The following is a 15,742-nucleotide window of genomic DNA, read 5'->3' on the forward strand; positions in this document are numbered from 1 at the left end:
GACCAAGAGCATTGGGCAGGGACGGGCTGCTCTGGTGTCTGACACCAAAGAGGTTTGGGGTGCAGCTGCCTCTGGGGAGGCACACCCAGTGCTCGTGGGTGCTCCTCAGGGTGCCTCCATGCTGGTCTGAACCTGGCTGGGAGGGGAAACTGAGGCAGCCTTGTGCTGTTGGGGCATGGGGCGTTGAGCTGTGCCGTGCTCTCCGATGCAGAGTGCAGGTGAGTTAAGGGAGTCGGAAGCATTCCCAGGCAAGAACCCCCGAAGGAGTGTGGGGCCAGCCCGGCTGCCGGCCCACACCGCCGGCGTGTGACTCCATCCCTGGCCGGCACCCGACGGCCGCAGGCGAAAAGCAGCGAGCGCCACGAGCAACGGTTACTGCAGCCGCGGTCAAATACTGCGGTGGCAGATGGGACGGACGGTCCTGCCACGTGCGTAAAAACACGCAGAACCCCCCTGGGGTGAACACGTGGCTGTTCCTTGAGGTGAAGGCTGGCTGTGCCCACCCTTCCTTCTCATGCCCGGAAAAGCAAACAGCAGAAAGGTGGGCAGGGACCCCAGGAGGCCCTGTGATTCGGGAGCGGGGGGGCTGCCTTTCTGCGGTGCTGCCAGAGCATCTTGTCCACTAAGGGAGATGTCACGTCCTGGCAGTGCAAATGGAAAAGGAATGGGAGGAAGGGGAGAAATTTGCTTCTGCCTCGGAGGACTCTTCTGTTCCTGCGTTCTCCTCCTTTACAGCAATGCCATTACCTCTCCTTTTTGAACCTGTGCGTTTAAGAGAAAACAGAGCCAGAAGGAGCAGCGGTGCCTGGGGTACTAGGGGAGCAGCCAGGATGTGCCCTGGGGTGGAGGGTGATGCTGGGCTTCCCCACTGGCACTATGCCCAGCACTCTTGCAGAGGCCTCATCCAGCGCGATAGCGTTGGCTCAGGTTGAGGGAGGATCCCAGGTGTCCCCAAGGCCACGCAGCCGTCACTTCTCGGTCCTGCCTGTCCCTGGCGAGTGGCTCATGCTCCAGTGGGGCCACAGCAGCGCTGGCACCCTGGGGGGGACGGTGCAGAGAGGCAGGCTCAGCCTGAAAAACAACCCGCCTCGCTCTCTCCCTTCCCACATCCTGAGCAGCAACTTTTAAAACAGCGATCTGTGTTCTTTGAGGACACGCAGGGGGAAGGGGAGAGGAGGTTTGCAAAACTATCAAGGCTTGGATTGGTTTTTAACCGTCTAAGAGCGACTCCGCGCTTCTCCACCCACACACCTTTGCATTGAAATAAGTGAGGGGGCAGCTCGTCCTCTGTTGCTTGTGTTACACCCTGGGTTTGGTTTTTTTAAGGGCGTACATTGTACGAGAAAGGAGTCCGGCCCTGAAATAACTCAGATTCCTGCTTTGCAATGTCAGGCACTTATTTAAGACCCTGGCCTCATCCTTAATTTCCCTTCTCTCCCTCTCCTTGGAGCAGCATCCAGGGTGTGGAGGGCTCAGCTTTGCCGCTGGAGCATCCGCCGGTTGGTGAGCAGTGTTTTTGCTGCAGAGGACCTTGCTCGTGTCGGTGCTGGCGCGGTGCTTGTCCCTGCTCGAGCCGTGCCACGGCTGTGCTCCGGGAAAGCCTCTTGCTGGAGCTGGCCGGAGCTGAGCTGGAGGCAGCGGGCACCCACGCGCAGCCAGGGGAGCTGGGCCATGGTGCAGGGTCTGTGCTGCAGCCGTGGCGGTTTAGTGAACTCGGGCTTTTTGCATAAAAGCTGCTGGAAGGTGCGGAGCGTCCCAGCGGGTCTGGAGCACTTGCTGGAGGACGCGGTGTGGCACCGGGAGGTCGCTCAGCCCATGGATGGCTCTTGGCGGAGGCTCCTTATTTGCCTCCTGGAGGGGAGGCGGAGGTGGGGATTTGCTTTTGCTGCTTGGCCTGAGTTTGACTTGGATTTTGACAGCTCCCTGGTGCTGGTTTTTCTTGGGTCCTCTTTCTGCGAAGAAATGCAGTAGGGCTGGGGGGACCTTGCCGGTGTGGGGGGTGCTGGGTTTCTGTAGGTGGTGGCAGATCAAGTACACAAGTTGCAGCGAGTACAAAACAGCCCGGCTTGTACCCGCGGCTCTCAGACAGAGAGATGCTTCTCTGGATCCGATATAATGGAGTAATTCAGCTCTGCGGAGGCCTCCCGCTCCTCTCCCCCTCCCCTGCTGCTGCTCCGGCCTTATTCAGCCGACAGGGAGCAGGTTCCATCGTGTGCCTGTACCCACACGGAGCTGTTTTCTTCGGACACCCTGTACCTCGGATGGCACACACCGCTCTTGCCCTGTGCATGGGTTGTGCACGCAAAGGTAGACTTTGGGTTTTTTTCGTTCCTTTTAAATCCCTCTTGTACCTGAGTTGAACCCATGCAGGGAGCTGGCTGTAGTTTCCAGCTGACCTTACTTTTGGCAGCGTGTTAGTTAGCTAGAAGGCGCTGCAGGGAATTCCTGGCTGCTCCACGCGCTTCCTGTGCTGACGGACTCCTTGCACAAAGAGCTAAAAAGGGGCAGCTGTGCATCACCTCTTCCCTGCGGTGGTTCTTTGCCAGCCTGGCACAACACCTTCACAGCCAACAGTTGGCACAGGGTGACAGTCCTGTCTTCCAGCTGAATTTAAAAAGCTTAGTGACCTGACTGAGCAGGCATCGAGAGACTTGGGTCTCTTGGTCTGTGCTCTGGAATTGCTGTGCGAGCAGGAGGATGCTCCTGGACAGCCCCATGCCAGGTGAGAGCGGGAGGGTGCCCATGGGCAGTGGTGAGCAGTTAAGGATGTGCTGGTGCCAGCTCCTGGCCACACTGTGCTGCTGGGTTCGGGCACCTTAACTGCAGGTTCAGCCCAGGAAAACCACATGGAAGGAGCTGCAATTGCTTCAGCTTCCTCAGCACTTCCCAATTTCTCACCTCAGTAGATCACTGTTAATTCTCAGAGGTTTTTTACGCTGCCGCCATACTGCCAGATCCTGCTAATTCATTGAAAATGTCACTGAAGAATGCTGACCCAGAGATTTGTAGGCAGTGGGGCCTTTACCCTGACCTCAGCGCTGGGCTTCCTGGTGTGTTTTCATCCTCTCTCTGTACCTCCCGTGTTAAAGAAAGGTTTATCTCGGCAGCATTAACTGTATCAGAGCACCGGAGGTCGTTCCTACTGCGTGTGCAAACCCGGCGTGAGCGCGTTGCTGCTTTGAAGGGGAGCTCGGAGCCTGCTGGGGTCTGTGCTCCCTCGCTGCCGTCCGGCAGCTGGGCTCGGCTGGAGTGCTGTTGGGCAGCAGGAGAGCTCTCGTTCGAGCAGGCTGAAAGAGTTGGGGCTGTTCAGCCTGGAGAAGAGGAGGCTCCGGGGTGACCTTATAGCGGTCTTCCAGTACCTCAAGGGGGCCTACAAGAAAGATGGGGAGAGGCTGTTCAGGAGGGCCAGTTATGATAGGACAAGGGGTAATGGTTTTAAAATAGAGGGAGGTAGATTCAGGTTGGATATTAGGAAAAAATTTTTTACCATGAGAGTTGTAGAACACTGGAACAGGTTGCCCAGAGAGGTGGTGGATGCTCCATCCCTGGAGACGTTCAAGGCCAGGTTGGATGAGGCCCTGAGCAACCTGATCTAGTTGGAGATATCCCTGTTCCTTGCAGGGGGGTTGGACTAGATGACCTTTGAAGGTCCCTTCCAGCCCTAACCATTCTATGATTCTAAAACCAAGCTGAGCTGAACGCCAGGGCTTTCCCCGGCAGGTCTGGCCGTGCGCGCTGGCAGATCGCTCTTCTGGCTGTCGGCTGCTCCCGCCGAGGCACCTGTGTGTGCTGCAGGGATGGCACGAGCAAACGTGTGTGTATTTACCCTCGTTTGTTGCAGTTTGTAATCCCGTGTATTAGCTTAATCCACTGGAGCCTGACTTGGAGTCCTCGCGCTAAGGCGGCAGTGGCCTGGTGTTGCCTGAAGTGCCCTGGAATGGACAAAATTGATGCTTCCCATCTGACATCTCTGATAGGGCCTCCTGTGAGCTAGAAGAGCTCTGACCTTCTTGCTTATGTCTAATGTTCAATTTTCTGGGCTGCGAAGGTGGGTGAGGAGAGTGAGAGGAAGGCAGGGGCGAGCTGGGTGCTGGCTGTCAGGACTGCAGCGAGAGCGATGGCTCTTTCTGAAGAATCGATGCCCTGTAGCACGGGGCAGAGACAGGGCTGCTCCACCTAAAAGTGCGAAACACAAACCTGCTGCTTCCCTGCTCTCTGCCTGGAGAGGAGAGTGCCGGAGCTGTGCATCGGTCTAACTCAGCACCTTCGGAGGAGCTTGCCTTCCCCAGGGAGCGGGAGGGCTGATTTTAGGCAGCAGGAAGACTCTGTTGCTAAAACTAACAGCAGAGGGACCCGCAGGCACCAGGCACCTTCCCGTACTACAGGATTTGGCCAGCACAGTTAATGCATCACTCACTAAGTAGCCAGAGAGAAATCGCCATATGGCCCAGCCTGCTGTTCCTCTACTAGAAGAACCAAAAAATATGTGTATTCCAAAGGCGCAGCTTGTTCCCGCTCCAGAGCAGCAGCATCCTTGTGTGCAGCAGGAGGGAGCGGAGTGGCTGCCGGCTGCTTGGCGAGCACTGGCCGGGAGAGCCGGAGCTTGGGGCAGGAGCCCCATTTAAACTGCTCCCAGGCTCCTCTGCCTGGAGAGAAGCGACACCTTCCAGGCTCCTAGTTGTGGCTACGGAGCAAATCCCACCCTCCTCTTTGGGGGACGGAGGGAGCGATACACAAAATATTCATCTTTTTTGCCCTGGTCCAGCTGCGGGTGCCGCCTGGCGAGGCAGAGGTGCGCGCTGTACCGCACGCTGCGTTGCCCGGCCCTGCGGCGTGCTCAGGCGTCTGGGCTGCCTCTTCCAGTGCACCGGAGCGTGGGATTTCACAGGGGTGAGTAACAAGACTCGGCTGAGTCTGTGGTGGTTGTGCATCAGTCACCAAGGCATCTCCCAACCTTCTTCTGGCTTCTCTTCCCCTGGCACCAACCTGGAGGTCCTGGCTTTGTCGTGGGGGTGCTCAGCCTTGTGGAGAGGCGGCTGTGACAGCCTGTGGCTTCTGGCTCCCCAGGGATGGAGGCACTGGGGGAGCCAACCTGGGAGGAGGCGTTTGGCAGGTGTCCCTGCAGTGGCACTGGTGTGAACGTGCACACCAGGTGAATCTGGCCCCACCGGTGCTGTCAGACTGGCCTGTTTGCATGGGCCACGAGCTGAGGAAGCTGCAGAACAGCCCTGGGAAGCCCAGGCAGCAGGTAGGGCTTGGTGTCCTTGTTTGCGTGTGGTTGGTTCCTCCTGAAGCCCAGCCCTGCCCTGCTCTCCTGCCGGGGCAGAAGCTGCCAGAGGACCTTTCCCAGCGCTCGGCTGGCTGCTGGCAGGGCAGAGTGTGGGCAGGCACCTTCCCCTTGCTCTGGGAGGGATGGTGGCTTTGAAGGGCTAGTGACTTCCTCTGGCTGCTGGCTCTGCCTGGGCAGGGGCCTGGCAGCACCAGCCAGGGGAGCTGCGCTGCTCAGGAAAGGGTCCCAACCCTTTCAGCAGCTGAGCTGTGGCGGAGTGAGCTCGCCTTAGATCATTTGTTTAGCAGCGTAAATACAGACGTGTGGTCGTTTCACCCACGCACGGTTACGACGGTGTCGTGTGTGACGGTGTGCTGCTCTGCAGCGCGCACGGAAACCCTCGTGGGTCAGAGCAGAGCTGTCTGCGGGGAGGGAACGGTGCATCCGGCGGCTGGTGGGCGCAGAGCCACAGTCAGCTCGAGCTTTGCATGGGAAACCCGTTAATTTCTGTCCCTCCGAGGGCAGCAGTGTGACCACAGATGCCCCGAGTGCTGTGGGGTGCTGCAGCACCGAGGTCTGCGGTGTCGTGCAGGGGCTCGGGGTTGCGCTCCCCGATGCTGGCGATGCTTTGCAGGCTCTGATTGCTCAGAGCAGCCTGAGCTGGGTCTGGCTACGTCACCGGGTTACGCCTCCCAGGGACCCAGCAGAGGACTTGGCATCATCCCTCTGGATCAAGGCATGACGAGTCCTCCCAGGCCTCCTCCACATCCGCTGGTACAAGCAGACACCCCCCTGTCCCAGCGTGGAGCAGAGCGGAGCAGCTGAGCTGTGAACGGGTGAGTCTGTTCACTTCCAGAGAAATCTCTGCTGAATTCAGGGAAATCTCCAAGGTCACTCTCTGCTTTGCACTGTAAGACAGCTCTTCTGTGCTGTTAGCGTGTTGCTGCTGCTCCCGCTGTCTGGGTTTGTTTTTTTCCAGGCTGTCTGGGGCAGCAGCTCCTTTCTCTCCAGGAATTTTTAGAGAGGATGTTTCCAAAGGCTGTGCGGGGGTGGCCGATCTCTGCTGGCTCGGCTCCTATCGGGAAGAAAGGCTGCTGCAGGTACGGCCCCACAGCAGAACCCTGCTAATCCAGCTGCCTCTGCTGCCTAATGACTTTCTCAAGGTATTTTTAGCTGCACGTAAACTTCAGGAAAAGCTTTTTTGCGGCCGAGCACACTGTGGCCTTTGTTCAGGCTTCTGGGAACGGGAGGTGATGGCTCAGTGCGGCTGCAGTGGCTGGCATAGCCCTTTCCCCTGGCAGGACATTTGCCAGCCGCTCAGGAGCGTGGAGCTGCTGGAGACCCCCGAGCGACGCTGAGCTCCTGCCGACCTGCGTGGCCTGCGGCTCGCTTTGGCGAAGCTGCTGGTTCAGGAGCAGCTCAGAAAGGAGCTTTCAAAAAGGGCTGCTCCTCCCGGGTATCCGGGTGTCACGGTGGCTGGCAGAGGAAACCTTGTCACCTCCACCTGCTGCCAACAGCGGTCTCTTGCAAAGTCAACCTGCAGGTGGAATTAGCACATTAGCTGTCCTGGATCTTTACTTGAAGCTCTCGGAGCTGGAGGGACAGAGGCTTCCCATGGGCCTTGTGTCCCCCTTGCTGCCTGGTGCTGGTGTCCTACAGCAGATGTGCTGTGCACGATGCCACGTCTGCCCTGCCATGGTCCAGGGATCTCTCCAAGGCAGGCGCGTGGCTAGTGGGGCACATGTTACCTTGTCCTGCTGTCGCAGTGGCTTCACGGAATGGGTGAGCGCTGCAAGTGTCCCTTACAGGGTGCCGAGGTGGCTTTTGCTGGTGTTTTCCATGTGAGAGGGACCTGGGTGTTGGGACAAGTTCAGCCTGTGCCTGCCTGTGCCCACGGAGTGACTGGGACATGGGAAATTGTAGGTTTTCCCCATTATGTCAAGACTAGTCAGCATTTGGAAATGGAAGCTCAGCCTTTAGGAGCAGAGTTGCCAACTGGAGAGTTTAAAAGTAGTTGCCACCTCCCTTCCCATTGCAAGGGGAGACCTGGCTTGGAACTCGCCAACTTTCCACCTGCCAAAGGCACCAGCCGGGTGGCAAAAGCCCGAAATGGCTTTGTAAGCACAGGCAAGTCGGACACAAAGCCTGCCCTGTGTCCATGCTGGAGGAGCTCCTGCCAGGAGAGGCAAGTAGGAGCCTGGAGAGCAACTTGGTGTGGGGTTACTGCTAAATATCTGCTTCTCCCCTGCCCGCAGCGGAGGCGGGCAGGACCCGAGCTTGCCTGTGGTCTCTGCTGCCATGTCACTCTGCCAGGCACTCGGGATTGTGCCTGTGCGTTCGCGGGACTCTCCTGTCTTGGTCAGGACCGTCTGTTTTTCTTCATCTATTTTTATTAACTCTTGTCTCTGAAATAGCTCTGGCACTGAACTCCCACACCCCTTCTGCTTTCCTCACCAGTGGGCTCCTTGAAATGCCCGCTCCGGGCTGCCAAGGGCTCCCGCACCTGGGGTTGGGGTTCCCAGCTGGATGTGGGGCTGAGGGTGCTGCTGCCGCTGGTAGCCCCTCCACCAGTGACCTGCCCAAGCAGCCTCTGTCCTTGCGATAAGGGCAAGAACTGCAGGCACGCAGCTGGAAGTCGGGGCTCTGCGAGCAGCTGGCGGTTCGTTGGCCATGCTGGCAAACAAAGCCGTGTGCGGTGGCGTCTGCTCCTGTGGGTAGGATCTGGGTGCTTGGTCCAGGCTGCTGGCAAATTCCCTATATGTGGAGGATCTCAGGATTGGGATAAAAACCCTTCTCTCTGGAGGAAGGAGAGTGTGGGCTGGAAGGAGCAGGTCTGAAAACAAGAGCTACTGCTAATTGCCTGCAGCATCTCTCTGCTTAATGGAGTGGAGAATAGAGCTCCCTGCGTTTCCCTGGCTCCCTGCTCGGTGCAGGGCTGAGGTCTGGGCTCTCGTGGCCACGAGCCGAGCACTACTGCGATGCCCTCAGTCTGCCTGAGTTGTGACGGGACATGACTTCAGTCTGGGGTAGCTGATCTTGGAACTTATCACTGGCCTTGAAGAGCAGGAACGGCCTTTTCCAGCCCTCCAGGGCAGCTTGTTGCAGGCAGGAGCTGCAGGGGGGATTCAGGCTGCTCCCTGCCCCGGGAGGGGTTACAGCGAGTCTGAGTACGCTGTGAGCCAACTGGTTTCTGGGCACTCGGGCTTGGCCTGAGGTATCAGGGTGGTCAGCCCTGACCCATGGACAGTTCTCATCTGGTGGCTTACTCAGAGGCTGGGCTACCCATGTGTGGAAGTTGTATCAGTGCCACCAAGTCACGCAGCGGCTCCGAGCGCTCAACCGCACCCTCTGCGAGTGATGCTGGCCATGCGTGTTGCTGGGAGAGCGTATTGCCTTGCTTGGTGCTGCCGTTGGGAGCAACCTTTGGGACCCCTGGCTTTCTGCAGGGGGGTTGGAAACTGGGAACATGAAGTGCTGGCAGGTTCACTTCCAGGCTGGGTTTCTGTTGGTGCCTGTAAGCTGGGCAGGAGCTGGACCAAAATGATTTGCTAGATCAAGCCACCTGTAACATAGAAGAGGGACTTTCACCTCGTGGGGTCTGTGAGCTGTTCCTAAGGGTCCCAGAGAGGCTGTGAAGTTTCATGCTCCTGGCAGAAGACTTGAAATCTCTGCCTGCACATTCATCTGGGGCTCTGCAGGTCAGACAGCTGGAAAGTCTCCAGGTCTTGGTGGAAACTCAGTGGTTACTACCCTCTGGGGCTCCCATCTCCCTTCTGCATTGCAGTAACAGGACTCGCTCCCTCTCCCTTGCAGATGCAGCAAGTCCCCTTACTGCAATGCAAAGATGCACAGGAGAGTCGATGCATTCCGGTTTATCAATTTGCTTTCCAAAATTAAGAATAAAGGATATAAGATCAACATTGAACGGTGCCCAATAAAAGGCAGAAGCCCTTGGCGCAGCAGACGAGCACTGGGTTAGTTGAGTCATTCATATTAGCCAGGCTTTACCCCGTAACCAAGAAGCAAAGGCACCTGCTACATCTCAACCCGCTTCCTTTGACCAGGAGAAGCTTCCCAAGAAGGGAATAGGAGAAGCTGCCCCGCAGCTCGGTGCCCGTTCCCGCGCTGCGTGGGCCTGGCAGCGCAGGCGGGGACTGGCTTTGTGCCTCCACCTGGTGACAAGACCGAGTGTTGCATTTTAACCTAAATAATTCGGTTTTATTTGGGGGACGGGGAGGGAACTCACCAGGGAGGTGTTCTGGGTGGGGTGATGGGAATGAGCAAATCCTTCTCCTCTCCGTAAGGACGAAGCGTGTGCGTAGACACCTCCTGGTTTTCTCCTGACTTTCCTTCGTAGCGACACGCGACGGGATGCTTATTGTATGATTTATTCCGCCTGCCTTTGTGCTGCAGGCGGGGTGCTCGCTGACTGGGGTGTCCTTAGGTCCCCATGGGGTGGCTGAGCGAGCGGAGGGGCAGCTTTTTGTAGCTGGAAGGATGCACCGAGCCAAAGGCCACCTCTCCTGCCTCCTCCCTGGATCGCAGCGCCAGTGCGGAGGGGGGATTTACCCTTTTCTTTTCCCCACCTCCCCTTGTCACATAATCCTTTTAATCCCCTGACGACAGGACTCTATTACTGTCAGCTCTTCAGAGCCAGTATTGCTCACGGGCAAGCTGTCTCCTCCGTCTTGCATCAACAAAAGAGCCAGCCAAAGCTAGTCCTGGTACCTCCAGCGCTGATCCTACAAAGCGGAGTAAACCCAGTTGATTTAATGGGTATCCAGGGCTCCTCTTAGCACTGCCACCTGAAAAACAAAACCTCTCGTGTTTGCCTGTATTTAACAAATGGGGATAAGCCTTAGTGCTTTTCTTACCGAAGGCAACTTTGGCAGCTGCCTTACGTTACTGGATCACACTGCAGGTCCAGTTCAGCCATCGTGGCTATCCCAGAAGGGAATTGGGAGTCTGCATGGGAGTGGGTAGGGTCAGGAATTCTGAGGCTGTAGCTGTTGTTGTAGCTGCCAAGCCTCGGCCCTGGTATGTGCCCTTGAGGCCACTGTTGCAGAGCGGGACGCAGCTGAAGAAAACCAGTATTGGGGTTTTGACGTTGCAGAAATCTTCTCCTTGGCTCCTGTTGTCTAAGCAGCTGGGCTGAGGTATTACAGGTCCCTTCTTGGGACCAGGGGTGGATTTAGGCCTGGGAGAAGGACCTCTGGTTCCAGCTGCTGAACGCTGTGCAGTCTGCGTGGGGCTTGGTGTGTGGCCAAGGCTAAGGCAATAATAGCGGCTTGATGACCACCAGACCTCCTAACCACACTCAGACAGCACCTCTGCTTTGTTGCCTTCCCCCTGACTGGCTGCAGCCTACTTGAGGAAAGAGAAACGCACAGCATCCCTTCTCCATGCCCTGTGTCAGGGCCATATGTGCTTGCTATGGCACTGGGATCCCTTAAACCTTGCCCCAAACTACCTTATTTCTAGAGTATCTTAACGTAGAACAAGTCGTTGGGAATGGAGATGTCCCCTGTCCCAAGGGCAGGTGGGTGGCAGCAGATGCTCATGTTGACCCAAGCACTGCTCGTTGCATCTGGAGGATAAGCATGGAGTTGTCCAGTGGGCTGAAGGCAGCTGAACAGGATTTGTGGTGTTCCTCAGGCGATGGCCTCTCTCCAGAAGATGATGTTCCCAGGCGATGGCCTGTCCCACTTACCTTTTACTCTTCTTTCCCACAGGGGTCCTGACAGCTGGAGAGCACAGCTTTCCCTTCCAGTTCCTGCTGCCAGGTATGATGCACATAAATGGCTGAAGGCACTTCCGAAAAGCCTTGGCTTTTGCAGCCTCTTGAGCTGTGCTGAGCAGGACTTGGGCTGAATGGCAGAGGCAGGCTGGGAGCTTGGCCCGGAGACCCTAGAGGGGCTGTCGGGCCAGCCACAGGCAGCAGAGGAGCGCAGACAAGCAGATACCTCTGCGCGGTGCAACGCCGGGTCTGAGCTGTCGCCGATGCCTCTCCAGGTGTGACCCTGCGAGCTCTCTGGGCATGTGCAGGGGTCCTGGCCAGTGGCCAGCCGGTCGTCCTGCGCACAGTTCCCTCGCAGAGAGCATCTCTGCTCTTGAACTTGTGGTTGCAGAGGATCTCTTCTGAGAGGAGGTCGCAGCAAGGTCTCCGAGTGACTGAACTGTTCAGTCCCAGGGCTTTTTGGGGGGGATCCCTGTCTCTAAGGTACTTGCAGAACTCTTTAGGTGAGGAGGAAAGCTGTTAAAAGAAACTGTTTCCAGTTCAGAAACGCTTGGCCTGACTCAGCCTTGATCCTTTTCTTTCTCTCTTTACTCTAGCCTCTGCTCCCACCTCCTTTGAAGGCCCTTTTGGCAAGGTCCTCCATCAGGTGAAAGCTGTGATAGACACACCTCGCTTCTCCAAGGACTACAAGTGCAACAAGATCTTCTACGTTCTCTGCCCTCTCAACTTGAACGACATCCCTGACATTGAGGTAAGAACAAGGAGCATGGCTGGGAAGCGCCAAGGCTTCAGCACTTGTCATGCGTGCTGTCTGGGGAATGACTGGGTGGTTGGACAACTCTCTGCATGCCCTGACTGTGCAAGAGCAGGGCAAGGGCTCCTCATCTGTCCTGCCTTGCCATCAGTCCATGCTCTCGGTGATTTTTGACTCTTCCACACACTGCTTTGGAAGATTTAAGTGCATATTCAGCATGCAGAGAGAGGTGTCTGCCAGTAGCACCAGGTGCTTATAGAGACCTGGGTTTGGGGAACTTGCTTTGAGAGGAAGAGAGACTAACAGGGCAGCAAAACTGAGGGGTTGGAGAAGTGAGACCTGTTGCCTGTGGCAGTGCTGTTTTGCTGGTTCTTTGCATCCTCTTAGACCAGAATATTTTTGCTTGCTTGTTCTGAATCTCTGAGTGTTTTCCTGGAGGCTCTCTGACCTTGAGTCAACACCTCTGTCTGTTTGCTGTCCTGCAGCAGCCCAACACTATGTCAGTCACGAAGAAGTTCAACTACAAGCTCGTGAAAAGCGGCAACATTGTCTTGACCGCCACTTCGGATCTGAAAGGGTACATCGTGGGGCAAGCGATCCAGCTCCGCACTGACATAGAGAACAAATCGGGCCGGGACACCGGGGCTGTGGTTGCCAGTCTGCTCCAGGTAAGCATCCGAAAGGGTGATTCTTCGGCTTGTGCTGGTACCCCACCTCCCTGAGACTTCTGTGAAACTGGGGCAGTTCTCAGCGCACCACGCATCTCTGCTATGCGTGGCTGGGAGGTGGCAGGGAGGAGTCCAGACCTCTGGCTAACTCTGTTTCTCTCTGCCTTCCTGGGGAAAGAGGTAGCAGAACACACCTCGCTTATACCAGTTCAGTCTGTTTGTAACGATGGGTGTTTCTGCCCTGTAATGTGCCCATCAGGTTTGTACTCATGCTTATTTGACAAAGCGATTGGGTGGTTTTCCTTCTGTGGGAGACAGAAGACCATCTGAAATCTTTCTGCCAGCTGTTTTTTCTCCTGTTTGTATAGAAAGTGGCTTATAAATCCAAGCGCTGGATTTATGACCTGAGGACCATCGCGGAGGTGGAAGGTTCAGGAGTGAAAGCCTGGAAACATGCGGAATGGAAGGAGCAGATCCTCGTTCCGGCACTGCCCCAGTCCATTCTGCAGGGCTGTAGCCTCATACATATAGACTACTACATCCAAGTGAGTACCTTGACGATCTTGGGGAGCTCCACTGGGTTGTGGTGCAACTTCTGTGCTCCCTTCTGTGCTGAGCTCAATCACTGAACTCCGTAGCTGTGTGGTGCAGGTGGCCCTTGCATCAAGTGAACATTTCCATTGCAATGTATAATGAAGAGGATGCCACTGTTTCTCCTTCTCTTCCAGGTTTCCCTCAAGTCACCAGAGGTTTCGGTCACTCTCCCCATTTATATTGGTAACATTGCTGTGAACAGGGTGCCTCTGAGCCCCTCCCGCTCCATCCAGCACATACCATCTGCAGTGGTACCCAGTGCTCCCCCGGAGGAAGAGGAGGCTGCCAGTGGTTATCACCCGATGGACAATGTCTCCATCCCCACCAAAAGCCATTCCCAACAGCAGCAGCCCTTCAGCTACGCCCCAGGACTGAGCTTCCAGGAGATACGGGTGGACTCGGAGCAGTCGAGCTCCCCAAACCATCCCACGCTCTGCCTGTCAACAGGAGCCACAATCCCTTACTACGCTGAGGGGAACGTGGTGCCCGTCCCCACGGCCAGCTCGCTCATTTTGCCTCCGGAGTACAGCACGTGGGGCTACCCATACGGTGAGCAGCCCGCTCCTGGGATCTAAACGGGCCGGCAGTGTGGTCAGAAACATCTCCTATGACAAGAGTGTCTTTGCTAGCTGCGAACTGAGTGGGAGTATATAGGGATGTCAGCCTGCCCAGGGCTGATGTCAGAGGAGATCATGAGATCTCCGGAGGGTAAAGCAGGCAGAGAGGAGTCCCCTCTTACAGCTGCGAAAGCCGGCTGGCCGTTCCCACGTTCGACACCCGTGCCTGCCCTGGGCTTGTCGTGAGAGGATCTCCCTGTTCTTAAACGAGCTTTCAGCCTCCCACTGATGGAAAAACTTCTTGGCTTGTGGTGAGGCTGGTGGGAGCAGAGCCAGGAAAATGATGTAACTGAACTCTTCTGTCTGACTTGGAGTGGGCCTGCAGCTGGTCTGAAGACACAAGCTGTGGGGGTGGGAGCTGAGAGACTATCCCGGGTGGAAAAGCTTGGGGAAATCCCAGCCCGCCGGAGTCCTGGAGCCATGCTTGTCCCAGGCAACTGGGGTGGTAGGGAGCAGCGGTGTCTGTTAGCACAGGCAGACTGTTAGCACGGTCCTACCCAAATAAACCTGTCTGTTAGCACAGGCAGACTGTTAGCACGGTCCTACCCAAATAAACCTGTCTGTTAGCACTGGGGTAACGAGGCACGTGATTCAGCCCTGGCTTGAGGCACACAGAGCACAGGTCACCCGTGATCTGGAGGTGTTAGAGTACGTGAAAGATGCTTTTGAAAGAAGTGGAGAAACAGAACAGGACTTTGAGGTGCTGATTTTAAGCCTTGTAGGCATCAGGACAGGCATGAGACTGACTGGCTCATATTCTACATTTGCACACAAAACCCCTATTCACTGCAGCGGGGCAGGCTATAGGGTGCTGGAGAGAGAGTGCCTGCACGTGTGGCGTGGGTTAGCAGCACCAGACTGGGCTGAAGGGCACCTTCCAAGCATCCACCATAACCACTCGTATTCTTTCTTTCCTCTGCAGAGGCACCTCCATCCTACGAGCAGAGCTGCAGCAGTGCCAACTCCAGCATCAGCAATGGCAACTAGCCTCCCCTGCTTCGAGTCCCGCTGGCGCTGCCCACCCCCGGGCGCCACGGTTCACCTGCCTACTGCACAGTCTGGTACAGCACAAGGCGTCCTTTTGTCTCTATGGCTGCTTGGTGGGGTACCTGGCACATCCCGGCCTGGGCTTTTTAAGTCTCTTTCTAGGGAGGGGGAAAAAAGAAGGACAAAAAGGGCAGCCAGAGCAGCCCCTGTGTGTATGTAGGAGAGGTCTGTGAAATTGAACCATCTCCTGGTTTTGCCCCAAGTGCTGGAGGACTGGTTTTGCCCCAGGGATGCCCTCTGCCGCAGCCTGTGTTTAAAGTACTGTAGTCAACACTAACTGCTTTACTATCAAAGCACCTGCGATGCCTTATCTGAACCGCTCCTGACTTGGCATGTCTCCACTGGAGGTGAAGGCTGGGCTGTGTGGACTTTCTCTTCTCTTTCAGGGGCCATGTGCTCTCCAGAAATGGTTTCGACAGCCCTTCTTCCTTGTCCTCATATGTCCTAAGGGTAGCTGAAACAGGAGGCTTCTTGGAGTAAGCAGGTTCAGAAGGTCAGGGACTCCCAAGAAGCCAAAAGCACAAGCCCTCGCTGTACCCATGTCGTGGGGTGAGTGTCTGGCAGCCTTTGGTCCTCTCGCGGCGGGCTGCACCGCTGCCTGCGTGCGGTGAGGGGAGAGCAGGCTCTGGCAGCGGGGAGCTCGCTGGGGCACTTGCTCATAACCCGGGGGGCCCCGGTGAGCGGTGGAGGAGAGCCCGGCGTTGCCGTGGGGTGCCCGCCAGCCAGCTTGGGCCTTTTGCAGCACGGGCATCTTTTCTCTGAAGGGCGCTGTGGGAAACTGTGCGTCCTTGCTCACTGCTGCACCGCGGTGCCCAGGACGAGCTGACGGTCAGTCTGCAGGCGCGGGGATCCAGATCCCCCGTGTCCCACCTCCCGCCCCTGCAGGCTGTGCCCTCCATCCCAGCCGCCGCTGCCTTCGGCGGGCCGGAATTACGTGACAATCAAATTACAAAAGTCTGTGCGATGCTACCTCGGAGTCTGCCCAAGGACCGTGTCCGTGGGAGCCCTTCCCTCGGGGACGACCCTCCTGGGAATCTCTCGCAGGAGCAGCCCACG

The 15,742-nt window shown here is 56.8% G+C and overlaps 1 protein-coding gene across 1 annotated transcript in view; it reads left to right on the forward strand.

Annotated features, from left to right (window-relative positions):
- ARRDC1 (arrestin domain containing 1) overlaps positions 1–15,261 on the forward strand; it is a 36,113-nt gene extending 20,852 nt beyond the window's left edge. Inside the window, exons 3-8 of the mRNA XM_086625200.1 lie at positions 11,002–11,052; positions 11,603–11,757; positions 12,246–12,428; positions 12,797–12,973; positions 13,157–13,571; positions 14,562–15,261. Coding sequence (XP_086481326.1) covers positions 11,002–11,052; positions 11,603–11,757; positions 12,246–12,428; positions 12,797–12,973; positions 13,157–13,571; positions 14,562–14,626 — 1,046 coding nt within the window. The 3' untranslated portion in view covers positions 14,627–15,261. The remainder of the gene's footprint in view (positions 1–11,001; positions 11,053–11,602; positions 11,758–12,245; positions 12,429–12,796; positions 12,974–13,156; positions 13,572–14,561) is intronic.
- Positions 15,262–15,742: the final 481 nt, after the last annotated feature.

The sequence above is a fragment of the Tauraco erythrolophus genome, chromosome 22, assembly GCF_009769465.1.
Source record: "Tauraco erythrolophus isolate bTauEry1 chromosome 22, bTauEry1.pri, whole genome shotgun sequence".
Taxonomy (NCBI): domain Eukaryota; kingdom Metazoa; phylum Chordata; class Aves; order Musophagiformes; family Musophagidae; genus Tauraco; species Tauraco erythrolophus.